This window comes from Gymnodraco acuticeps, unplaced genomic scaffold, assembly GCF_902827175.1.
Source record: "Gymnodraco acuticeps unplaced genomic scaffold, fGymAcu1.1, whole genome shotgun sequence".
NCBI classification, from domain to species: domain Eukaryota; kingdom Metazoa; phylum Chordata; class Actinopteri; order Perciformes; family Bathydraconidae; genus Gymnodraco; species Gymnodraco acuticeps.
In genome coordinates, this window is record NW_022989835.1 from 399451 (window position 1) to 420207 (window position 20757).

The 20757-nt window shown below is 41.1% G+C and overlaps 2 protein-coding genes across 5 annotated transcripts in view; one reads left to right on the top strand and one right to left on the bottom strand.

Annotated features, from left to right (window-relative positions):
* Nucleotides 1-1131: 1131 nt before the first annotated feature.
* LOC117558718 (histidine-rich glycoprotein-like) lies at nt 1132-9628 on the top strand. Of its 3 annotated transcripts, none has more exons than XM_034235086.1 (8): nt 1132-1389; nt 4904-5014; nt 5134-5218; nt 5501-5670; nt 6169-6282; nt 7400-7477; nt 8961-9196; nt 9263-9628. In XM_034235086.1, the coding sequence occupies exons 1-8, from the start codon at nt 1177-1179 to the stop codon at nt 9498-9500; spliced, it is 1245 nt and encodes a 414-aa protein (XP_034090977.1). In that variant the 5' UTR covers nt 1132-1176; the 3' UTR covers nt 9501-9628. The 3 variants fall into 3 exon arrangements, with proteins under 3 accessions (XP_034090977.1, XP_034090986.1, XP_034090970.1); XM_034235095.1 differs by having other exon boundaries at nt 8961-9012; nt 9145-9628; XM_034235079.1 differs by having other exon boundaries at nt 8961-9628.
* A 245-nt stretch (nt 9629-9873) lies between these two features.
* The window catches only part of sass6 (SAS-6 centriolar assembly protein), a 28303-nt gene continuing 17419 nt past the window's right edge, over nt 9874-20757 (bottom strand). For both annotated transcript variants that reach the window (XM_034235073.1, XM_034235065.1), the window contains 9 exons: nt 20530-20721; nt 19692-19886; nt 17294-17383; nt 16886-17065; nt 15568-15649; nt 14970-15079; nt 13692-13777; nt 10410-10501; nt 9874-10236 (listed from right to left, as the gene is read on the bottom strand). In XM_034235073.1, the coding sequence (XP_034090964.1) occupies nt 10169-10236; nt 10410-10501; nt 13692-13777; nt 14970-15079; nt 15568-15649; nt 16886-17065; nt 17294-17383; nt 19692-19886; nt 20530-20721 (1095 nt within the window). In that variant the 3' untranslated portion in view covers nt 9874-10168. The remainder of the gene's footprint in view (nt 10237-10409; nt 10502-13691; nt 13778-14969; nt 15080-15567; nt 15650-16885; nt 17066-17293; nt 17384-19691; nt 19887-20529; nt 20722-20757) is intronic.

Below are 20757 nucleotides of genomic sequence, written 5' to 3' on the forward strand. Positions count from 1 at the left end.
TCAACTCAATATTAAAATTGTCATTTTAGTTTGGGTTATTATTCTCAACATTACTGTATTGGTCATTGTAAAGGCTGCAACATGCTGCAGGCATTTGGCTTAGTGATCCACTTTGTGTCTTTCTTTCTGACTTTCATGTACTGTTTTCCCAGCTGTGCTTGTCCCAACAGATTGAGCCTCTAATGGCTCTTTTTTTATGATAGAACAGGTTGTGTAAGAGCAAAGGTTCATGGGTCAATGACCGGTGGTTTGAACGCAGAAAAGCAGTGAGAAAAGTTAAACAACAGAAAAAACGCAGAGGCTGGTAGGCAAACGTCCAAAAAGACAGACACGGGTCAAAGGTGAGGCAGACAAGGAATTAGATCTGAAGATGCTAGACATCTAAGGTACAGTGAACTGGGAATATGCTGTAGACATGACAGAATATTATAGTATTTGTCTATATTTATGTGATGGCATGAATACGGTTGATTGATTGGTTTTTATTGTTTGTGTTTATTATTTGTATGTATTGACTTTAAACAACAAAGAGGGATCTGCAAATGTAAAAGCATAATGTACATTTTTTAAATGTTGTATATTTTACATTTAAAACACAAGCAATACAAAAAAACAGTACAACAAACTACAAATGTCACAGTTTGGAAGTAGTTTATGTTTTCTCTGGTTATTAGTTTTAAACATTGACAGTAAAGTCAGCAATATGAAGGTTATGCATCAATTTTTATGGCCTTTCAGTGAATATCATAGACTTGTCTTTTGTGAGGAATGCACCAACATCTATAAGAGGAAAGTGCTGCTCCACTGCTCCTCAATCAGCAGGAATCTGCCCTCTCCTGATCGATCGTAGGTCTGAATGTTAGCCACAATCTCCTTCCAGCATGACAAATTGGCATATATGAGATATAAGATTTTACAATCTTGTAAAGCTGCGATGCAACTGACAGTTTCTTTATTTGACTTACTTCAGTAGAAATGTTACAGTGCCAGGAAAAGTTTGGCAGTATACAAACTGTTTGAGTGAACATACAGTGCCATGGTTAAAGTCCCTGTTGTCCCATGACTTTGTGCGGCCCTGACCTCATGCTACCCCCTCTTCAGTCTCCATCACTAACCTCCTGTATCCGTCCCTCCCTCTGAGGTCTATAAAGGGTCCTCGCTGCAGCCGTCTGCTTCATGTATCTCAGCATCATGAAGGGATTACCCACCCTGCTGCTGCTGTGCTCGACGGCTCTGCTCTGCAGCGCTGCTCCAGCTGTGGAGCCGGTGACCTGCAGCGAAGATGGAGGTGCTGCGGCGGCACGGATGGCTGCACATCACATCGACGAGAAACACGACCATGGCTACAAGTTCAAGCTGAGTGAGATCAAAGGCAACAAAGTGGAAAAGGTACAAATAATTACTAGCATTACTCATTACACCAACTTTCTTTAAGTGTACATTTTTTTGAAGAACACACATAACTCAACATTAGCATATTTTAACTGTGTGTTTTTTCTGTTTTGAAGATAAGACCATGTTTAAGATGGACAGCATAGTGAAGTAGTAAAGGTTGCTTCAGCACACAGAACTCTGTAAACATGTCTGTGATGTGTTTTAGTCCCGATCCATGTACAGATTCAGTTCGGCTGTGACTGAGAGTGTAGTGACTTAGGAATCAGGGTGATGAGGACTAACCTCTTGGTCCTGGAAAGAACTCTAGCAGCTGCACAGCCTTCATAGCAAACTGGAGTAGATGTCACAGCGTTGGCACCTTTTTTGCATCATATTACACCTCTATAATGACAAGTATTTTCCTGTGCATTGTCATATAATGACAACAAATGTGTACAGATGTGTTACAATTAATATTTATTACATTTCAGTATTTCAAAATTATTATAAAATGTCATGGTTATTACATAATGGAGACCTTTTAGCCAGTTAATACGTACACAATAAAACTGTTATCTTCCCAGGGTGGACTTTATGACTTAAAGGTCATGTATTATACTTATTTCAACAATATATTATAGTTCTCAGATATATATAAAACATGTCTCTGAAGATTTTGCTCAAAATACTAAACAGATCATGAATTATAGCATGCCATATATACCCTTCTGTTTCAGCCCTTTTCCAACAAAAGTGCTGATTCTGTGTCTGTAGCTTTAAAGGTCTCCTATTATACTATTTTTAGGCGTACATGTACAAGCAATACAAAAAAATTGGTCTCAGATATATAAAAAACATGCCAATTAACTATTTTGCTCAAAATACCAAACAGATCACCCATTCTAGCCATGCTTCAGTTCATACCCCTCTATTTCAGCCCTGTTATTAAAATACTGATTCTGGGTCTGTAGCTTTAAATGTTGCAGAGCTGCTGCTGGCCACGCCCCTTTGGAGAAGGCATGGGCTCTCCTCTGTGAAGAGAGGTTTCTACCCAGATTCTCAGCTAAATGCTGCCGTGATTAAACGCCATATTAGGTTCCAAAGCACATCAAGGATTATTTCTGAAACAGTAGCCCAAATGCTTTTTCTCTTGCTGGTTTACCACAAGGTGAGTTCCTTTTTTTATTTCCTGCTTCTTTACACATATTCTCTCCAGTACAGGTTAGCTGAGCTCTGAGTGTTAGCGATGCTTGCTAATGTAAACAGACCATATTACTTCCAAAACACGTCGCACATTGTTTCTGATACAGCAACGTTTCTGATAGGGCCGTGAGCACAAAACCAGCCCACATTTTAGTAATGTCGTCATGACCACGGCAAATCTGGATCAGCTCCGTTGTACCCCCATTTTTAGAGATGTAGGTAAGGAGAAAAAGAGAGAGGGTTGTATTTTCTGACACTTTGTGAGTTTCCTGACACACCGGGGACACATTTAAGTATAAAAAGGCATCAAAAAGTGAATTTTGCATAAAAGGTGACCTTTAACTGCTAATGAGATGCTGCTGGCCACGCCCCTTTGCGGACATGTTTCTGGTTCTCCGCACCTACCCGAGCAGCTCCATGGTAATAGGGAACACTGCTGAAGAGAAGTGTTTCACAATATCCACCGGCAGAAACTCTGCTGTGCTGGATTTTTTCAGCCTAAAACAGAATAGCGTTTAGTCTTCTTAGACATCCTGCTGAAACCGGTTGCCAAACTACACAGACACACAAAGGTGCTGCGGGAGGGGAATCAGGTAAGCGGGGTCTTACCGTGGTTGGTTTGTTGCTAAATTACGTCAAATATGAACTTTTACGTCACGTATGAACCGAAAACTCGTCCGTTTTTTTTGCGGATTTCACACACTTGGATAAGGAGGGAAAGAGACAACCTTTTTTGCTGAAAGTTTCTGAGTCTCTTAACACACAGGGGAGACATATATATGTATTAAAGGGGACCAATCATGCAAAATGTACTTTTTGATTTCTTTTATACATACACATGTTTCCCCGGTGTGTTAGGAAACTCACAAAGTGTAAGAAAACAAAACCCTCTCTTTTCCTCCGTACCCAAATCTCTAAAAATGGGGGTACAACGGAGCTGATCCAGATTTGCGTCCGATATGACGTAATATCGGAAATGTGGACCCCCAGCCCTATCAGAAACGTTGCTGTATCAGAAACAATGCCTGACTGTTTTGGACGTAATATGGTCTTTGTTTACATTAGCAAGCATCGCTAACACTCAGAGCTAACCTGTACTGGAGAGAGCATGTGTAAAAAAGCAGGAAATAAAAAAGGGAACTCACCTTGTGGTAAATCCGGAAGAGAAAAAGCATTTGTGCTCCATACTGTTTCAGAAATAATCCTTGATGTGGTTTGGAACATGATATGGCATTTAATCACGGCAGCATTAAGCTGAGTATCTCGTAGAATTCTGAGCAGGCACAAGCCCCCCCCTTTTTTTTTTTTTAAAGCTAAGGACCCAGAATCAGCCTCTCTCTTACAGGGCTTAAAGGGATATGAGGGTTTTCTAAAATGCATGATCGGTTTGGTATTTTGAGCAAAACACATCATAGACATGTTTTTTTAATATATCTGAGAACCATAATATATGCCTATAAATAGCATAATAGGAGACCTTTAAGACATTAAAAAGGTGCATTTTGCATAATAGGGGACCTTTAATCGATACCCACAGAAACTATTTCTGAAATGCCTTTTCTATTGTGATCGAATAAATTCATTTAAAAGGGGACCTATCATGCAAAATGCACCTTTGTACGTCTTTTATACATTAATATGTGTCCCCGGTGTGTCAGGGAACTCACCAAGTGTAAGAAAACACAACCCTCTCTCTTTTCCTCCATACCCCAAATTTAAAAAAAATGCGGCTGCAACAGAGCTGATTCAGATTTGAAAATAGTCTGACGTCAGTGACGAGGAGCTCCGCCTATATGGCCAACTCTCCACCAATCAGGGGAATGAGAGGTTGCCGTGGCATGGTAACAGCATGGTAACATGAGGCTCGTAACTCGGCCCCCTCCTTTGCAGGGGGGCGTGGTCAGCTGCAGCGCATGCAAAGACAGGGGTGGAGGAGAACAAAATAGAGCGAAATGAGGCATGGCTAAAATGCATGATCTGTTTGGTATTTTGAAAAAGAAAACGTATAAATATATACCTTATATAGGTATGGCCCTACAATATATTATTCAAATATAGCATGATAGATCTCCTTTAATGAATGGAAGATACACAAATCTTATATATTAATGTTTTAAATGCTAAAACAAAATATTTCTTTAAGTTAACTGTGACTGAGTAAATGTAGTGAGATATTATATATATTATTAACTTCATGTATAGAAAATGTACTTGCAGGTTTCTTGGGGTTCTGAGTTTTTATCTTTGCTCTTATTGTAGGTCTCTTTGGACAAAAGTATCATCTAAATGAAAATGAAATGTGACTTACACTCTCTGGTGTTTGCAGGTCGATGACGGCTGTGAAATCGAGCTGCAGTTGGACCTTATGGAGACAACGTGCCACAACATCAACCCGAAGCACTTTGAGGACTGTATGATCCGCGGAGAGACTCAACGGGTAAGTGTTGGATCAGTTACTCTTTAACCAAATTGTGTCACGTTCATGTACAGCCAGATTGACGCATGATAATTGGTTATGTGAGGTCTCGACAGAACAAGCTCTGTGTTTCTCTGTAGGCGGTGATGGCCAACTGCTCCGTGAGGATTAATGTGATAAATGGTGACGCAAAAGTCAGAAATTATCATTGTGACACGCGACAAGGTGGGTCTCATTCAACACGCCTGATACACAACAGAACATTGATAATAGACAATCTGCCAAAAACCCTGGTTAGGGTTTTAACTTTTAGATTGTTTTGGGCGGGGGTGAGCAAGGAGTATGACATGCACCAAAGGCCCACTGCAACCACTCGGCTAAGAAGGTGCTATTCATGTCTATATATCTCTACCTTACTACTACCATATAATTAGATTTGGGGAAACTATTCGTTATGACAAATAAATAATGGGGTGTGTTTGTGTGCGTGTGTGTGTGTGTGTGTAGTGAAAACAGACAGTGAGATGGTGAGCATCTGCACTGACTGCCCCAATCTGATCTCACTTCATGACCCTGAGGGTATGAAGTCTGTAAAAGAAGCTGTGCAGAGAGTCAACGAGAACACCACCAACCAGAACTACTTCATCCTGAAGGACGTGGGACGGATTAAAATCGGGGTAAAGAACCTAGACACACACACACACAAATGTGCAGGAGGCCTTACAGTTTCCTCTTTTTTGTGATTATTACAGGTCAACTATTTCAGCATGTCCATGTTAAGGAAGTTATGTCTCTAAGTCTGGCAGTGGCTCAGTCAGTAGGGGCTTGGACTGGGAGCCGTAGGGTCACTGGTTCATGTCCCCGACCAGAACTAAAATATGGAGTGTGCCAGTGTGGACTGGTACATGGAGAGTTCCCAGTTCACCCCCTGCCCTGCCCCCCCCCACTCCCATTGCTCCCCGGGCGCTGTACAATAGCTACCCGCTGCTCCTAGTACTAGACTCCTAGTACTAGGATGGGTTAAAAGCAGAGAACACATTTCACTGTGTGTGCTGTGTGCTCTGCATGTGTGACCATAAAGAGGGTTTCATCCCACCCAATATTATATTATTAATGTATGTTTACCTTAAAGTATTTATTGTAGCCTCATGCAGTGCTATGTCCTCCTCTCTCAGTGGACGATGACCGGGATGAACTACTGGGCTGAGATTGCCCTCGTGGAGTCCCATTGCCGAATGGGATCCAGAATCCTTCCTGAGGCATGCAAACCCCTCTGCCCTGATCGAGCTGTAAGTACAACTCGTACGAATAGAAGACACACTTTGACAGTAATCACTGAATTTGCAAGAAATGTCGTTGGACCAACGTTGTGTCGTCTGACCAACATTATATCATGTGACCAATTATGTCTTGTAATGTCGTGAAATGTTACCAGCTTTCTGACGTGATCAACTTTATATCATGTGATTGACTATGTCATGTTACTGACTTTATGTCATGTGACCTATCAACTTCATGTCATGTGACCAACTTTATTTCATGTGATTTACTTACGGCCCGTCCACACAGCGGCGTGCGTTGAAAGCTTCACCATTCACTTTGAATGGGGTGACGTCACTTTTCGCCAAACTGCATTGTGGGAAGCGAAGCGGAGCTTCGCTGGCGTGGCTCGATGCAAAAGTTGAGCAATGTTCAACTTTTGAAGCCTCGGCAGAAGCGTCAGCCAATCGAATCATATGCCAGTACAAGCTCTAGCCAATCAAACCGCTGCTTGTGTGTCAGGGGCGGGAGATTCAGGTGATTGGTTGTTGGTCGAGTTTCAGACACGCCCGCCGGCAAGCTTCAACGCACGCCGCTGTGTGGACGGGCCGTTACTGTCATGTTATCAACTTTATGTTATGTGACAATTATGTAATTGTAACAACATTATGTCATATCATCGCAGCTATGTAATGCGATAAATGTTACAGACTTTATAAATGTTACCAACTTTGTTATTTGACCCACTTTGTCATGTGATAGCAGGTATGTAATTTGACCAACTTCATGTGACGGAACATGTGATACATTTTATGTCATGTGACCGACATTATTTAACATGATCACATTTATATTGTGACCGACATTATGTAATGTCATTTGAATGACGTGACAGACATTGTGACCTGTGGATGACTTTATGTCATGTGACCGTCACTATGTAATGTTACCAACATTTTGTTGTGTGACCGATATGTCATGTGACCGACATAATGTGACTGACATTATACCGATTGAATTAGCTTATAAACAAATAAAACAACCAAACTAACCAACAGGGCCTGGTGGCATGGCAGTATAAGCTTCCTTCACTGTTGCTCAATGAGATTCCTCTTCTCTAATTGTCTCTCTCTTTTTTCTTTGAAGCGTCATGCTCTCTGCCATTCATCTTACTCCAAATCCAAGGGACTCATGTCTGTTGAGTGTGATTACTACCCTCCAATGGTGAGTCCGCATTTTGCTCACCTTAATATCCATTTGTTCTATATCTGTTATTGATCAATTGTGTAGCCAAATAATATCTGTGCAGAGACCAGTACTCGGATCCTTTACTTAACTTAAAAAGAAAATACTACATTCCAGAAATACTCCATCACAAGTACAGAAATATCTTTAGCAAATTATACTTATAGAATAAAACTAGGGCCGGGACTTTAACGCGTTAATTAAGATTAATTAATTACACAAAAATTAACGCGTTAAAAAAATTAACGCATTTTAATCGCACTTATTTTTGCACAGCGGAACGTTTCTCACTGGATGAGTTTCAGGCGTACCGATTATACTGGAGCACCAACTAACGTTCATGACTTCAGACAACAACAAACCACAGTGAACAACAGTGGGAAATGTTGTTTTAAAAAACGGACGGATGGAAGCGTCGATAAGAGCACGGTTGTGTGCAAATTATGCAAAAAGGAATTCGCATATCACCGCAGCACATCAAGCCTCAAGTATCACCTCAATGCAAAACATATAGCAGCTAGCGTGAAAGCTAGCGTGGACGTTAGCCTCTTTTATCGCGTTCACACCAAAAAGAGCCGGTACTAAAATTAGTTAATGAGAACCTTTTTACCCCGACGAAAGTCCCTGCTAGAGAGCAGAGAGCTGCTAGAGAGCAGGGACTTTCGTAAGGCTCTCTTGTGAGAAAAGAGCTATATTTCTGATTGGCTGGGCGGATTGCAAACCACGCCCCGTAAAACTCCCAAAAAGTTTTGTGAAGCCGCCATTTTATTATCCTCGCATTAGCATTATTAGCATTAGCCCAGCGCAGAAACGCAGAGAGACTAACTTATGGCAACACAAAATAAAACATGGGAGCGGTGGAGATGAGGAGGTGTCGGCGTTCTGGCGATTTACTCGGAAGGCTGCTGGGACTCCCAGCAGCTTCTACTGAAGCCAGTCCCTAACTCCGGGGACTTCCGGCCGGGGACTTTGGGCGGCAGTATACGCCGTGAAGTGGTTTGCGGCCTGCCAGTAAACCCAAAGCAGAAGAAGAAGAAGTGACGTCAGCGGCTTCATTTGCCTAATCCACCCCCAGGTTCAAAGAGTTCTCATGAACTCAATTCTCATGAACCTTTGTGGGAAAAGTACTGCGGTGTGAATGTGCCTAATGGTATACTAAAATCCATGTGAAAAAAAATTGCTTCTCACTGTTCTTAGGTCAAATATGTATATGCGATTAAAAATGCGATTAATTTCGATTAATTAATTACAAAGCCTCTAATTAATTAGATTAATTTTTTTAATCGAGTCCCAGCCCTAAATAAAACATTTAATAAATGGAGGGGATAAAACATTTGCCTCTGAAATGTTATGGGGTAAAATAAAAGATAATCAAGTAAAGTACACTTCACACATACAGTAAGTATACTTAGTTACTGTCATGAAATTCACTTACACTCTCTGTTGGGTCTGCTCTTAACAGAACTCTACTGCCCTCGGCGATGGTGAGCGGGAGCCCATATGTAGACACCATGGTGGTCGTGGCCCTCCTGACCATGATGGTCCTGGTGGTCGCGGCCCTCCTGACCGTGATGGTCCTCGTGGTCGCGGCCCTCCTGACAGTGATGGTCCTCGTGGTCGTGGCCCTCCTGACCATGATGGTCCTGGTGGTCGTGGCCCTCCTGACCATGATGGTCCTGGTGGTCGCGGCCCTCCTGACCGTGATGGTCCTCGTGGTCGCGGCCCTCCTGACAGTGATGGTCCTCGTGGTCGTGGCCCTCCTGACCATGATGGTCCTGGTGGTCGTGGCCCTCCTCCCCCTACAGGTGGTGACGATGGTGGCCCTCCTCCCCCTGCTGATGGTGGCCCTCCTGACCAAGAAAGGCAGCGTCATAGGGCCCAATTCCACCGCCTGCACTGCCATGGATCGGACGCAGCTATCCACCCCATTTGCCCCTGGCCCCGTCCTGAGCCCCGTCCTGAGCCCCGCGGCCCCCGCCTAAACCCAAGAGAAGAGGCCTGAGATACAGACAAGGAAAACATGTGTTTGTTACTGACTTCAAGACTTGTAGTGTAATGTAATATTTGGAAAATTTGTCTTTAAACATATTAAAAAATAATGTCAAATAAACAATCATGGTTTCAATCATAGGGTGCAGCTTCTTCTTTAATTGACCTGCCTGAGCAGCAGTTTGAATTTTTATCAGATTGCCCACATATAAACACTTTAAATGCTAGCATTGCATGACAACAACAAAAAACACCAATATTTACATTTGACGGTAACTTGAAGTGAGATGAAATACATTTTCTCTAGATTTATAACCACTCTGGAATTATTGTGAACACCAATAAGGATGAAAAAACTGTTTATTACAGAAAATAAAGAACACCAATAAGGACGAAAAAACGGTTTATTACAGAAAATAAAGAACAACACAAACACTTAAAGACTTGAAAACCTAATAAACTGTAACAGGACAATTTTAATATTTAATTTAATGACTTTAATACATTCTCCATGATCACTGGATCCACCATTCAGACAGTTTTAACATGAACTATTAGAAGAAGATGATGGATGGATTAATATAGCAACATAAGCTACTTAAAAACAACAGCAGGTCACCAACAGGAGCGGGGTAGAGAGCTTTTGCTGCGTTTACATCCACCTCCAGTTGAGAAGAAACTTTATCTGCTTATGCTTAATGCAGAGAAGTAAGCAGAAGCTATGGAGGGCTTTGTTCGCTGAGGGAAGTCTGGAAAGAAGAAAAAAAAGAAAATGGACCTCAATCTCCAATCCCATTCCTTTTAAATGCAAATGTTTTGATTATTTTGATAAAGGCAGTACAAATATTTAAGAAGGATGTGTTTTCTTGGAATTCTTCGCGACCAGGTTTTACAGATTATGATGAATATTTTGAAGTTTTACCTTTGTGAAGAAGATTTGACGACAGACCATATATTGGTATGCTATCATCTCTCTTCTCAAAGTACTTTGAGTCCAGACCGTCCGAGTCTCCACTGAGGATGAGAAGAACACAGTGGAAAATAGAAATAAGGTCTGTGGTTAACACAAGCTAAAGAGATTTCCATATTATGATCTATGACTATAAATGTGTCAGGAAATACCTCATTGGTTAATGTCTGAAGCTTTTATATTTCGTAAAAACAGCAGTTTCTAACAAGTGACTAAATAAGACCACTTAACATCATCACTCTAATCATTAGCCACCCTTAGCTTAGCACTGGTGACGTGAAGTCATGAGACCATGATCAAGGTCCTTCATAGCCTAATGTGAGCTTTTCATTAGATTGAAACGCTTGAAGTGAACTATGGTGTCCCCCAAGGTTCTGTGCTTGGCCCCATCCTTTTTTCAACCATCATGCTTCCTCTCGGTTTACTAATTAATAATGATCAATTAGGTTGCCATTTTTATGCCGATGACACTCAGCTCAACATTTCCATTAAGCCCCTGTCACTGTCCCGAAATTGACACCAGATGGACACACGATAAAGGAAATGTTCAAATTCGGCTCTGATCGTAACATCTGGCCATTCGTGAGGGCATCTTAAGCCATCGTATGACTGCCGGTGGAGTTTCTCAGGCTCCGGCAGCAACTTCGTGAGCGGTGGCAAAATCTTTGGCATGCCAAAATATTGCCATTTTATGTCCATTTTGCCCTTCGTAAGGCACTCGTGAGGGCATCTTGTCAAATCGTGTCATCTTCGTCTTTACTTCGTGTGATCATCGAAGCCATCGGGCATTTTTCACCTCACCAAGACAATACGAAGGAAACAAGAAGCTGCCCGATTGTCTTAGGAAGGCAACACGACTACGTGAAGCCCTCGCAATACCGTTGTGTAGCCATCGTATCATAGTACGATGACATCGAGATTGCATTTATTGCACAACAAAATCATGTAAACATATTATGTAAATAACCCAATTTGTGTTCTGTGAAACTGAAAAGGATATTACATTGTTTTTGTTACTTTCCTTGCAGTTGTATGTCTTGAATGTAATTTAGGTTAACTTCCTGTTTTATTTAGATGAATGAAAACTTTATTACAGACTCAGGGTTCAGATAAAAGACAAGACATAGATAAAAGACAAGGCATTACATATAATAAATTACATACACAGCATACATTTTTTTTATAGTTTAAGAATAATTTAAATCAGTGTCCTACAAAGAGACAACTATACCAATGTCTCCACAGCTGTGATTGGTAGCGTGTAGTACTAAATGTACCTTATGTTTGATAAGGCCAAGAGGATTTCATTATCAGAGTCATTAAGCCGGCAAATACATTTATACATGAGATTTCTTAAAACAGCTTGTAGAGTATTGACACCTGCAGCCACAAACATTTCACTTGCACTAGACCAGGGGTCGGCAACCCCTGGCACGCGTGCCAGCATTGGCACGCGGCACCGTAACCAGTGGCACACTAGGAATAAGTGTGTAAATATTCAAATTGTATTTTCGGATCCTGAACGAGACCGCCGCCAGAGGCGTCTCCCCGTTACCTGCAGAAGGAAGCCATGCATGCCCCGCTCTCTTTATCTCCAGGTGACTTTCTGCTGCTTTCCTCCGTGGTGCAGTGCTGATCGTTTCACCACGGAGGAAAGCACTTCACTAATTGCAGTACCCATAAGGAGCTGTACAAATGACGCAGTTTTTGCGTGGCTGTGTCTTTAGTTGAAAGCCCAGTGGCGATCTGCTCATCTCTCATTGAAATAATATGCTACAAAGGGGCGGACTGGCCATCTGTGTGTTGAACTTTCCTGTCGGCTCCCAGACCGTAGTCGAGGAGGGCAGAAGCAACAAGCTTCAGGTTCAATAACCCACTTTAGCTTAAATGACTGGAGAGAGGCGAGCTCTTCTTGGGAGGCCGTTGCATTTATTTAGCTGTTCTTCTGTTTCACAAAATACATCACATAACTCTGTTTTTCTGCTTCCTCGTTTCACTTCCAGAAACAAAACACACGTTCCCTCACTGTCGCTCTACCATCCACAAACACACATGCACAAGCCACACCCCTCTCTCTCTCTTAAAGGAACAGCGATCTCATCTCACTCTGCATGACCCTAATATCATAACATGTGTGCTCTGGAGAATCACAGAACGGACGATCGTCCTTATTATTATTATGCCGTTTAAACCAATTATTTAAATGTGTTTGTTAAATTCGGCATCATGTAAGTTGCGCTGAGAGGTCCACACACTGCTTCCCCGCAGCAAGGCTCCCCCGCCCTCCTGCTGATAGTTGACGAGCGTCAAGCTCCTCCTTTGATCACAAATGTGCAGTATAGAGTGGTGTACAATATGCTCTGAACAGAGACATCTTCACTCCATCTGTACATGCACTAAACTTACGTAGGAGAATGTTTGCTTGTGCATACATCATGCGGCATTGCCTATAAATATATTCATCATATGTCATTTGTTCTGTAATAAAGTGTCCAAGATATTTTAACTTATTACAGACACTAAGATTAATATCAGACAATTTAAAATCAGGAAATGTTAGACATTTATCTTCTTTGGTTCTAAAGATCATGACAGCACTCTTACTGGCGTTGTATTTGATGTCATGTTCCACACCATACACAGAACACACAGCAAGAAGCTGCTGAAGACCAGCGCTGGATGGACTCAGCACAACAAGATCATCTGCATTCATAATATGGTTCACTAGAGTACTACCAATCATGCATCCAGTATTACAGGCTTTCAGTCGCTTGGACGGATCATCAATATAAAGATTAAAAATAACTGGGGACATAATTCCACCTTGTCTGACACCATTGCTAACCCCAAATGGGGCTGAGACCCTATTGCCCCATTTTACTTGCATAGTCTGGTACCAGTACCAGTAGACCAGAATTCTCACAATGTATTTGGGCACCCCTCTTTGATTCAGTTTAACAAATAACTTCCTATGATTAACACGATCAAAGGCTTTAGAAGCATCAATGAAACACATTGATGCATTACACAACCCCCCCGAGTTGTGTAATGGCCGACGGGTAATTCTGGATTTTGACGGAAGTTTTACGATCCTGTCCGTCAAAATGACGGGCAGCGAAAAAGTCTAGCGCAACCTCTGGTCGGCATACAAAGCTACGTCATCACTGCACTACTGTATGCTAGGTCTTCTTTAAGCGAAATACATTGTGCAGTCTTTGCAGAGGAAGTACTCACGTGTGTCTGATGGCTGCCTGCACTGATCGCTGCTCAGCAGGCATGACATCAGCAGCAGCTCTGCCAGTCTGAGGGTAAAACTGTGCCTGTAAGCATAAAAAGGTATACAATTTAGAATGATATATGATACATATATATACACCAGTGACGTGCGGTGAGGTTCATGGCTGGTGAGGCACTGACTCTTTCAGAGTCAGATTTACAAATATTATATTTTGACCTTAATCGAAATATTCGGTTATTTTGAAAAGCTTTTTTAGTCTGATGCTTGAATTCATTTTAAACAGACCGTTCAACAAAAGGATACCCAAAATCTAAATATTGGATTGTTCTTTCTTAGAAAGATCCCATTTTCATTACAATGGTGGTCTTACCGTGACTTGAAGATGAAGTCCATGCTCTCCTTCTGGACAACAATCTCTATTACTTTTTTGTAAAAGTCCTCCTTATCTTCCTCTAGTTTCAAAAGTCTAGTTTGTTGTTCGCGTCCATACCGTCTCTGCGTAGAATAACAGTAGCAACAAGAACCTGTGGGCTCACGTGCGCCCCCTTCAGTGCGGCAGAGGTTATGGCTGCCTCTCCAGGTGCTTTTTTCATTGCCGTTGTATGATGAGACCAGCGAGCCTAAATATCATATATACGTGAAATAAGTTATTTAGAGACTATGGATGGCGAGGATAAATGTAATAGAGGGATCTACAAACATTACATTGGTGACATACAGTGAGATGGTAACAGGCATGCGCTTAGGGCCCGCTTTCCAGACAGTTTCTGTGGGGTGACGCATTCTGAGGTGAGCCAGAGCTCATCTGTGCCTCACCTCACCCCACAGTAACTGGCTTGAGCGCGCTCACAAAATAAGTGCCCGCGCTACATTAGTGCCCGCGCTCCAGCCAGTTACTGTGGGCTTACGAGAGGCAGAGCTCGTCCCTGCCTCACTTCTCATCGCTACCCGTAGTTGTAGCGGAGCTCGGCCAATGTGCTGATTTTGACTATAAAAAGCGATTGGAATCAAACAGAAATCACATTTACAACACAGATCAGTGGAGACATTTTATTATTATTACTATTTAGTTTTTCTTTAGTTGTTTTTCCGTTACATTGGAGTATGACAGGTGAGGCTAACTTTGTTTTCTTGTACCTTGTCTGTATATATTATTTGGAATTTGTCTAATTAAAAAAATATGGAATATTGGTTTTTTTCAACTGTGGCATGTGGCCCTGACATTTTTAAATAGATGTTGTAAAGTTGTGGGTAAAATTACAAGCATCTCCTACCCTCGGGGCTGGTGCTGTGGATAGAAGTGAAGGGGTGTCCATACACTCAGGAGACTGGGGCTTTCTGGAGAGCTGCTTTTCATTTAGCTGCTTGTTGAGCCAGTTTATAACTGTGAGGGGAACAAAAGGTAACAGAGACAAGGAGTTGTGATTCTCACACTGTTAGACGATTAGCTGTTTGGACAAACCCACTTATCTTTAAACTGCCAGCCAATTAAACCCAATTAAACTTATAATCCACACATGAGCTGGCAACATAAGTAGGCCACATCATGTGTACAGCAGCTAACGTCAATAAAAACATAGATTCTGATGAGGTAACTAGACATTTCTATGAGAAAAACATGGCAAAGTACGATTCCAAACAGAATGTGTATATGAACATGTCTAAACAGTGGGTATTGTCCACAGTGACCATTGCATGTATAAAAAAAAATATGTGTAATGTGTATTTGTAAAGCGCTTTGAGCATCTGGAAAAGCGCTATAATAAATGTAAGGAATTATTATTAAACACTGATGCACTAAGGAGTTTATACATTATTATATGGATGGCAGTGGGTCTGTTCATCGTTGAAATGAGAGGAAAGCTTCCTCACCATTCTCATTGGTTTTCAACACCTCTCTGCTTTCATTGAGCTTCTGTACTGTCGTCTCCAGCTGCTCCTTCAGTTTTGAAACCTGAAATATATGAATAACATTTTTATCAAATTATTTATTTTGAATGAATTTGCAAAGTTAGCTATCTCCCTTGCAAACTGAAATCTGCATTGCACGTTCTCTCGTCTCATTCAACAAGTTGATATTGTTCAATTGGATAAGAATTACACTTAAAGAGCTATTGTGGCTCTTTTCATATACATAGACACAGCACTAACATTATTCCAACAAATGAATGCAAAGATAAAAAAGGCACCAAGCTGCAATTTCCTTTCAAGTGAACAATGATTCAAAAGATAAAAAGGTATACAATTTAGAATGATAGAGATAAAAAAGGGGGAGGAAAATCCACCTTATGTGTGATTATCACTATTAGATATTTTATAGATAGAGGTGCACGGAACGTTTGTTCAGTCTCAAGCCAATAACATTACTCATACATTAGTGCTATAGAAGCAACATGTAAATAAAGGCTACCATTTTAGAGTGACCCGCTTGTTTTCTAATAGTTGTGTTTGAAATTCCTTCAAGTTCTTAAGCATAAAACATATTGAATATGGTGTTTTTCTCAAGAGACTTGGCTTATTCTGCAAAAGGTGTGAGAATGTGTAAACTGTAGGGGTGTTTATTGCAGATTTGATCACAATACAATAAAACATCCATTCTTTGAACACATTGTGAGATTTGCCGATATCAAATAATAACATTTTGATCCAATGCAATACAGTATGCAATTGATCATTATTATCTTATTGGCACATCACAGTACATATTGTTACACTGTACATACTTATTATGTGCACATTTCTACTTTATATCATTCTTTTTTTATCTTTTATTGGACATTTTGCTTCAGTATTTGTTATGTTTATATAAATAATTGTATTTAATCTTCTTACATTAACCTCTTATGTTATATTAGTACTGTTTTTTTAATCTTTTATTTTTGTAATCCTAAAATAGAGCAACTGTCGCAAAACCCCATTTGGATAATTAATTCTGATACCAGCTAACAAAAAGAAACTAAAGTGGTTTTGGACTATTTTATTACACGTCACTAAATCAATCTATTTGACATATAGCTCTACTGTTGTGAAACGCGACCCCTTATTCTTTCATTCATCAAGAATATTTTTGTTTTTTAATCTTTGTTCATTCTTCGGTTGACATAATTCCTTATAGCCAAGCATTTACATGTGTATATAATTAATATATGAGGCAGTTTACAGCGTTCTGAAAGACTTCTCAGAGACAGACCTGCTCCTCCTTGCTGCTGAGCTGCTGCTGAGTGCTCTGCAGATCCTTTTCAACACTCTGGAGTTTTTCTGATGTGTCCTGGAGGACCTTCTCCTGTGACACGGTCACAGTGTTTTTTACTTTAATTTTTCCAACCAGGCCTCGAACCTCGCCCTGCAGCTTCTTAATGATGCCATTAGCCTGGGTTCAAAGAAATAGGAAGTAAGAAAGTGGACAGAACAAGATGCAGTTATACACTCAGTTTATAAGGTACAGAAGTGATTCTGTTACTCTGTGCAGCCCATTGAAATCAATGAGGTTAGGCTCAGTGTTGAGAGTAGGGGCGCGTTGGTGTGGAAACAAGGATATGGATGCTGATGGTGGGGTAACAGTGTTTCCTTCATGTGTTCAGCCTGCAGCTTCACTCACTTTTATCAGCTCCTCAGAAAGAGATTTCACTGTGGCCTCGAGTTTCCTATTGTGAAGTTCTTTACTTTCAGCATTTTCTTCAATTGATTCCTGGAAAACAACAAAAAAGATACATTATATGAGCAAAAAATCAATAGTGTTATTCTATACTCTTACTGTCAGTAAATCCTTTTCAAGCATTATGCATTTAGTATTAGGTGTTACTCAATAAAAGACCGTCATATGGGAATTTCAGTGATTTTTTCGGCAAATATAGCCTTTTGAGATTAAAATACTACAAGACAAGAAAGATGTCAAAAAAAAGTGCAGTGCTGTAAAAAGTAGAATATAAGGGGAAATAATGTTTTGCCATTTTTTTGTTTTGTTGTTTGGTTTAATGTTCAATTATTCTGAAAGACCATAATCATGTTGGTGACGGAGGCCCATGTAGATGTAGCGGTTGGTATCTCCCATGTACTTCGCTTAAAGGTCCCATGACATGGCCATTTCTACTGATCATAATTCCATTGTTGAGGTCTACTAGAATAGATTTACATTGTTCAATGTTCCAAAATCACATTGGTTTCTCAAACAGCATCTCTGTATATATATGTGTATTCACTCTCTGTCCTAAATGGCTTGTTGGAGCTCCTGCCCCCCCCCCTCTCCCTATGAGCCCACTGTGCTCTGATTGGTCAGCTAGCCCACTCTGTTCTGATGAGTCCACCTCCGTTACAGCGGAGCATCAGTGATTATGTGTTATAATGGCGTTAGCAACCAGAAAATGACACCAGTAATGACAAACAGATGAGAATCAGTGATGCAAACACAGATATGGTGAAAAAAGAGAGGACTATTCGAAGCAGAAAATAAACACCATCTGACAAAGGCCTGTGCTATAATTCTTCAATTAACTGGCTATTCTTTATCATATACTCAGATCAATAGGAGACAGAGATGTTAAGTTATAAATTAAGGGTTTTTATTATTATTTACAGCAGGGGAGGGGAACCTTTTTTCTTTCAATTTTTACAACATCCTCCGGGGGTCGTACAAATTATTGAACTCAACCTCAGCTTAAAAAAAACTAAAATCACAGCCCATTCATTTCACCTTTCTTTCATGCTGTGCAAAGAAAAAGCAACCTCTGAATCCAGATATCTCACCATGACTCACGCATGCACGTGCACGGTGTGGCATGACCACCAAAACAGAAAGATATGGACACAAGATGTGTGCAAATGTATTTAGTATCCTATCCATGTGAACATGATTTAAGAGGGGGGGGCCTAACCTCCTCTAGGGGGGTCCGGGGGCATGCCCCCCCTCTGGGAAGATTTTTAAAATATTGAAGTTAAAAGCATCAATCTGGTGCACTTTGAGAGCAACATGAAGAGATCTATGGATACATCTCAACACCCATATGAAACAGAACTGTAAGCAGATTCTTCTTTTTGGATATTTTACAAATCACTCCCCTTTTAAACTCTATTCTTGTTGTTTTTAACAACTTTTTTGTTACTGTCATATAGTATTTTATACCTGTTTTTCATTTAGTCTCATTAATAACTATAATGATCATATCAAGGTGTGCCTTAACCTCACTGAGCTGAGGTTATTCGAGCCTCTCAGGAGAGAGCTCTCTTCCACCTGGTTGTAGAAAAGCTCTTTAAATTTGTTAGCATAGCTAGCTAACCAGATGCTAATAACAACAGATCGCCACTGTGCTTACAACTAAAGACAAAAACTGCGGCATGTGTACGGCTCCTTATGGGTACTGCAATATTTGAAGAGCTGGAGCGACGTTCCGGTGCTCTCTGTCAGCACTACTCTACACTCCTTTCAGACGAGACATATACCACGTGAAGAAACGTTACGCTCGTGTTGTGTTCATTGAACCTGTCCTTGGCCAGGAAAAACAGGCACTCGCTTGTTTAATTATTTTGCGGTCTAGATTTCTTCTTCTTCTTTTTTGAAGTGAGAAGTTGTCCGTCAGTCGGACTCTGCAGAGCGTTTAGATGCAGAAAAAGCTACATAACACACAAGGGGATGGGTAATAACCGGAAAAGTATGACATGGGACCTTTAATGTTTAGCATTAATTGTTGTCTGGCATGGGATAAAGAGCATGGGTATTGGATAAGATAAGATAAGATGGACCTTTATTAATCCCCGTGGGGAAATGCAGTAGTTCAAACAGCAACAGGGTTAGGATGAAAACCAGGACAGCACAGATTCACACAGATTAATCAAATCAAAAATCAAATCAAAGATAAAAATGATGAAAAACTATGAAATAAGAAATGAATTAAAACGATAAAGTGCAGCGAACCTTGAGACAATCACAACCCAGGAGGAGCGCTAAGTTAGTGTTGTCTTTAACAGAGATTGTAAAAGGACACATTTGAAGAAGCTCTTACCTTCTGCTGCTGCGTGGCTTCCAGCACCTCTTTAGTGCGTCGCATGAGCTGCTCCTTATCTTTGATCTCCTGCTCCAGAACGGCCACCCTCATCTGCAGCTGGCTCACCACACGCTCCTTGTCGTGGACCTCTGTGTCCAGGGTGCCGTTCTCCCTCCTGAGAGACAGGACCTGCTGCTTGGACCGCTGGCACTCCTGCACACAGAGCGGCATCATTATCAATGACAATCACTATTCCTTTGACTAGACACCATCTGCAGGGGAATCACACCAGACGCAATGCCAACACTTGGAAGTATGGATGGTCCTTTCGCCTCTCTTGCTCAGACCAAGAACATCTTTCAACTCAGCCTTTATTTTCTTCCCAAGTCGCGATCGGGCCACCATTGCCATTACTTTCTTTTTTGCATAGTGCTTTTATCTCTAACTAAACCTAATCTTTCTGTAAGTTGCATTGGCTGCATTTACGTTTTTGACTGGCTCTCATATCGCTGCCCAAAATGCCTGCTCTATTAAGGAATCTCCCCCCAATTTCCGCACTGACTTCCTTATTTAACACCACCTGCACTTTCATTCTGTTGCTCTTTTTTATGAAGCAGCTTAAGACACTTTGGTGGAGTCTGAAAACAGAGCTAACAGAGAGAAAATAGGATTAATTCATCAGATGGACCCAAACACTTGCTAAATGTGGCAAATTAGGTCGTTTCAAAACAGTTTCACCATATGAACTTTAAAAGGTGGGTCAATGTCATGTTCACAACTTGATTCCTGGGGTTCCTTAAAACATCAGTTACTGCTGATATAAAGCTCTGTAATCTGGGCCTAGTCATTATTTTACCTCTTCTGCACCCACTAGTTTGACCTTCAGGTCTCTGATGACAGACTCGTTCTTGTACTTCCTCTCTGTGAGCTCTCTGCAGGAGGCCTCCAGCTCTGTGAGTCTGCTGTTGAGCTGCTGGCTGCTTGTCTTATGAGAGCTCTCCAGCTCCTGGCGGATCTGCTCCGTCTGCTGCTGCAGCCGGCTCTGCAACTGAAACATTAATCAACATGTTCAATTCCAAATAAA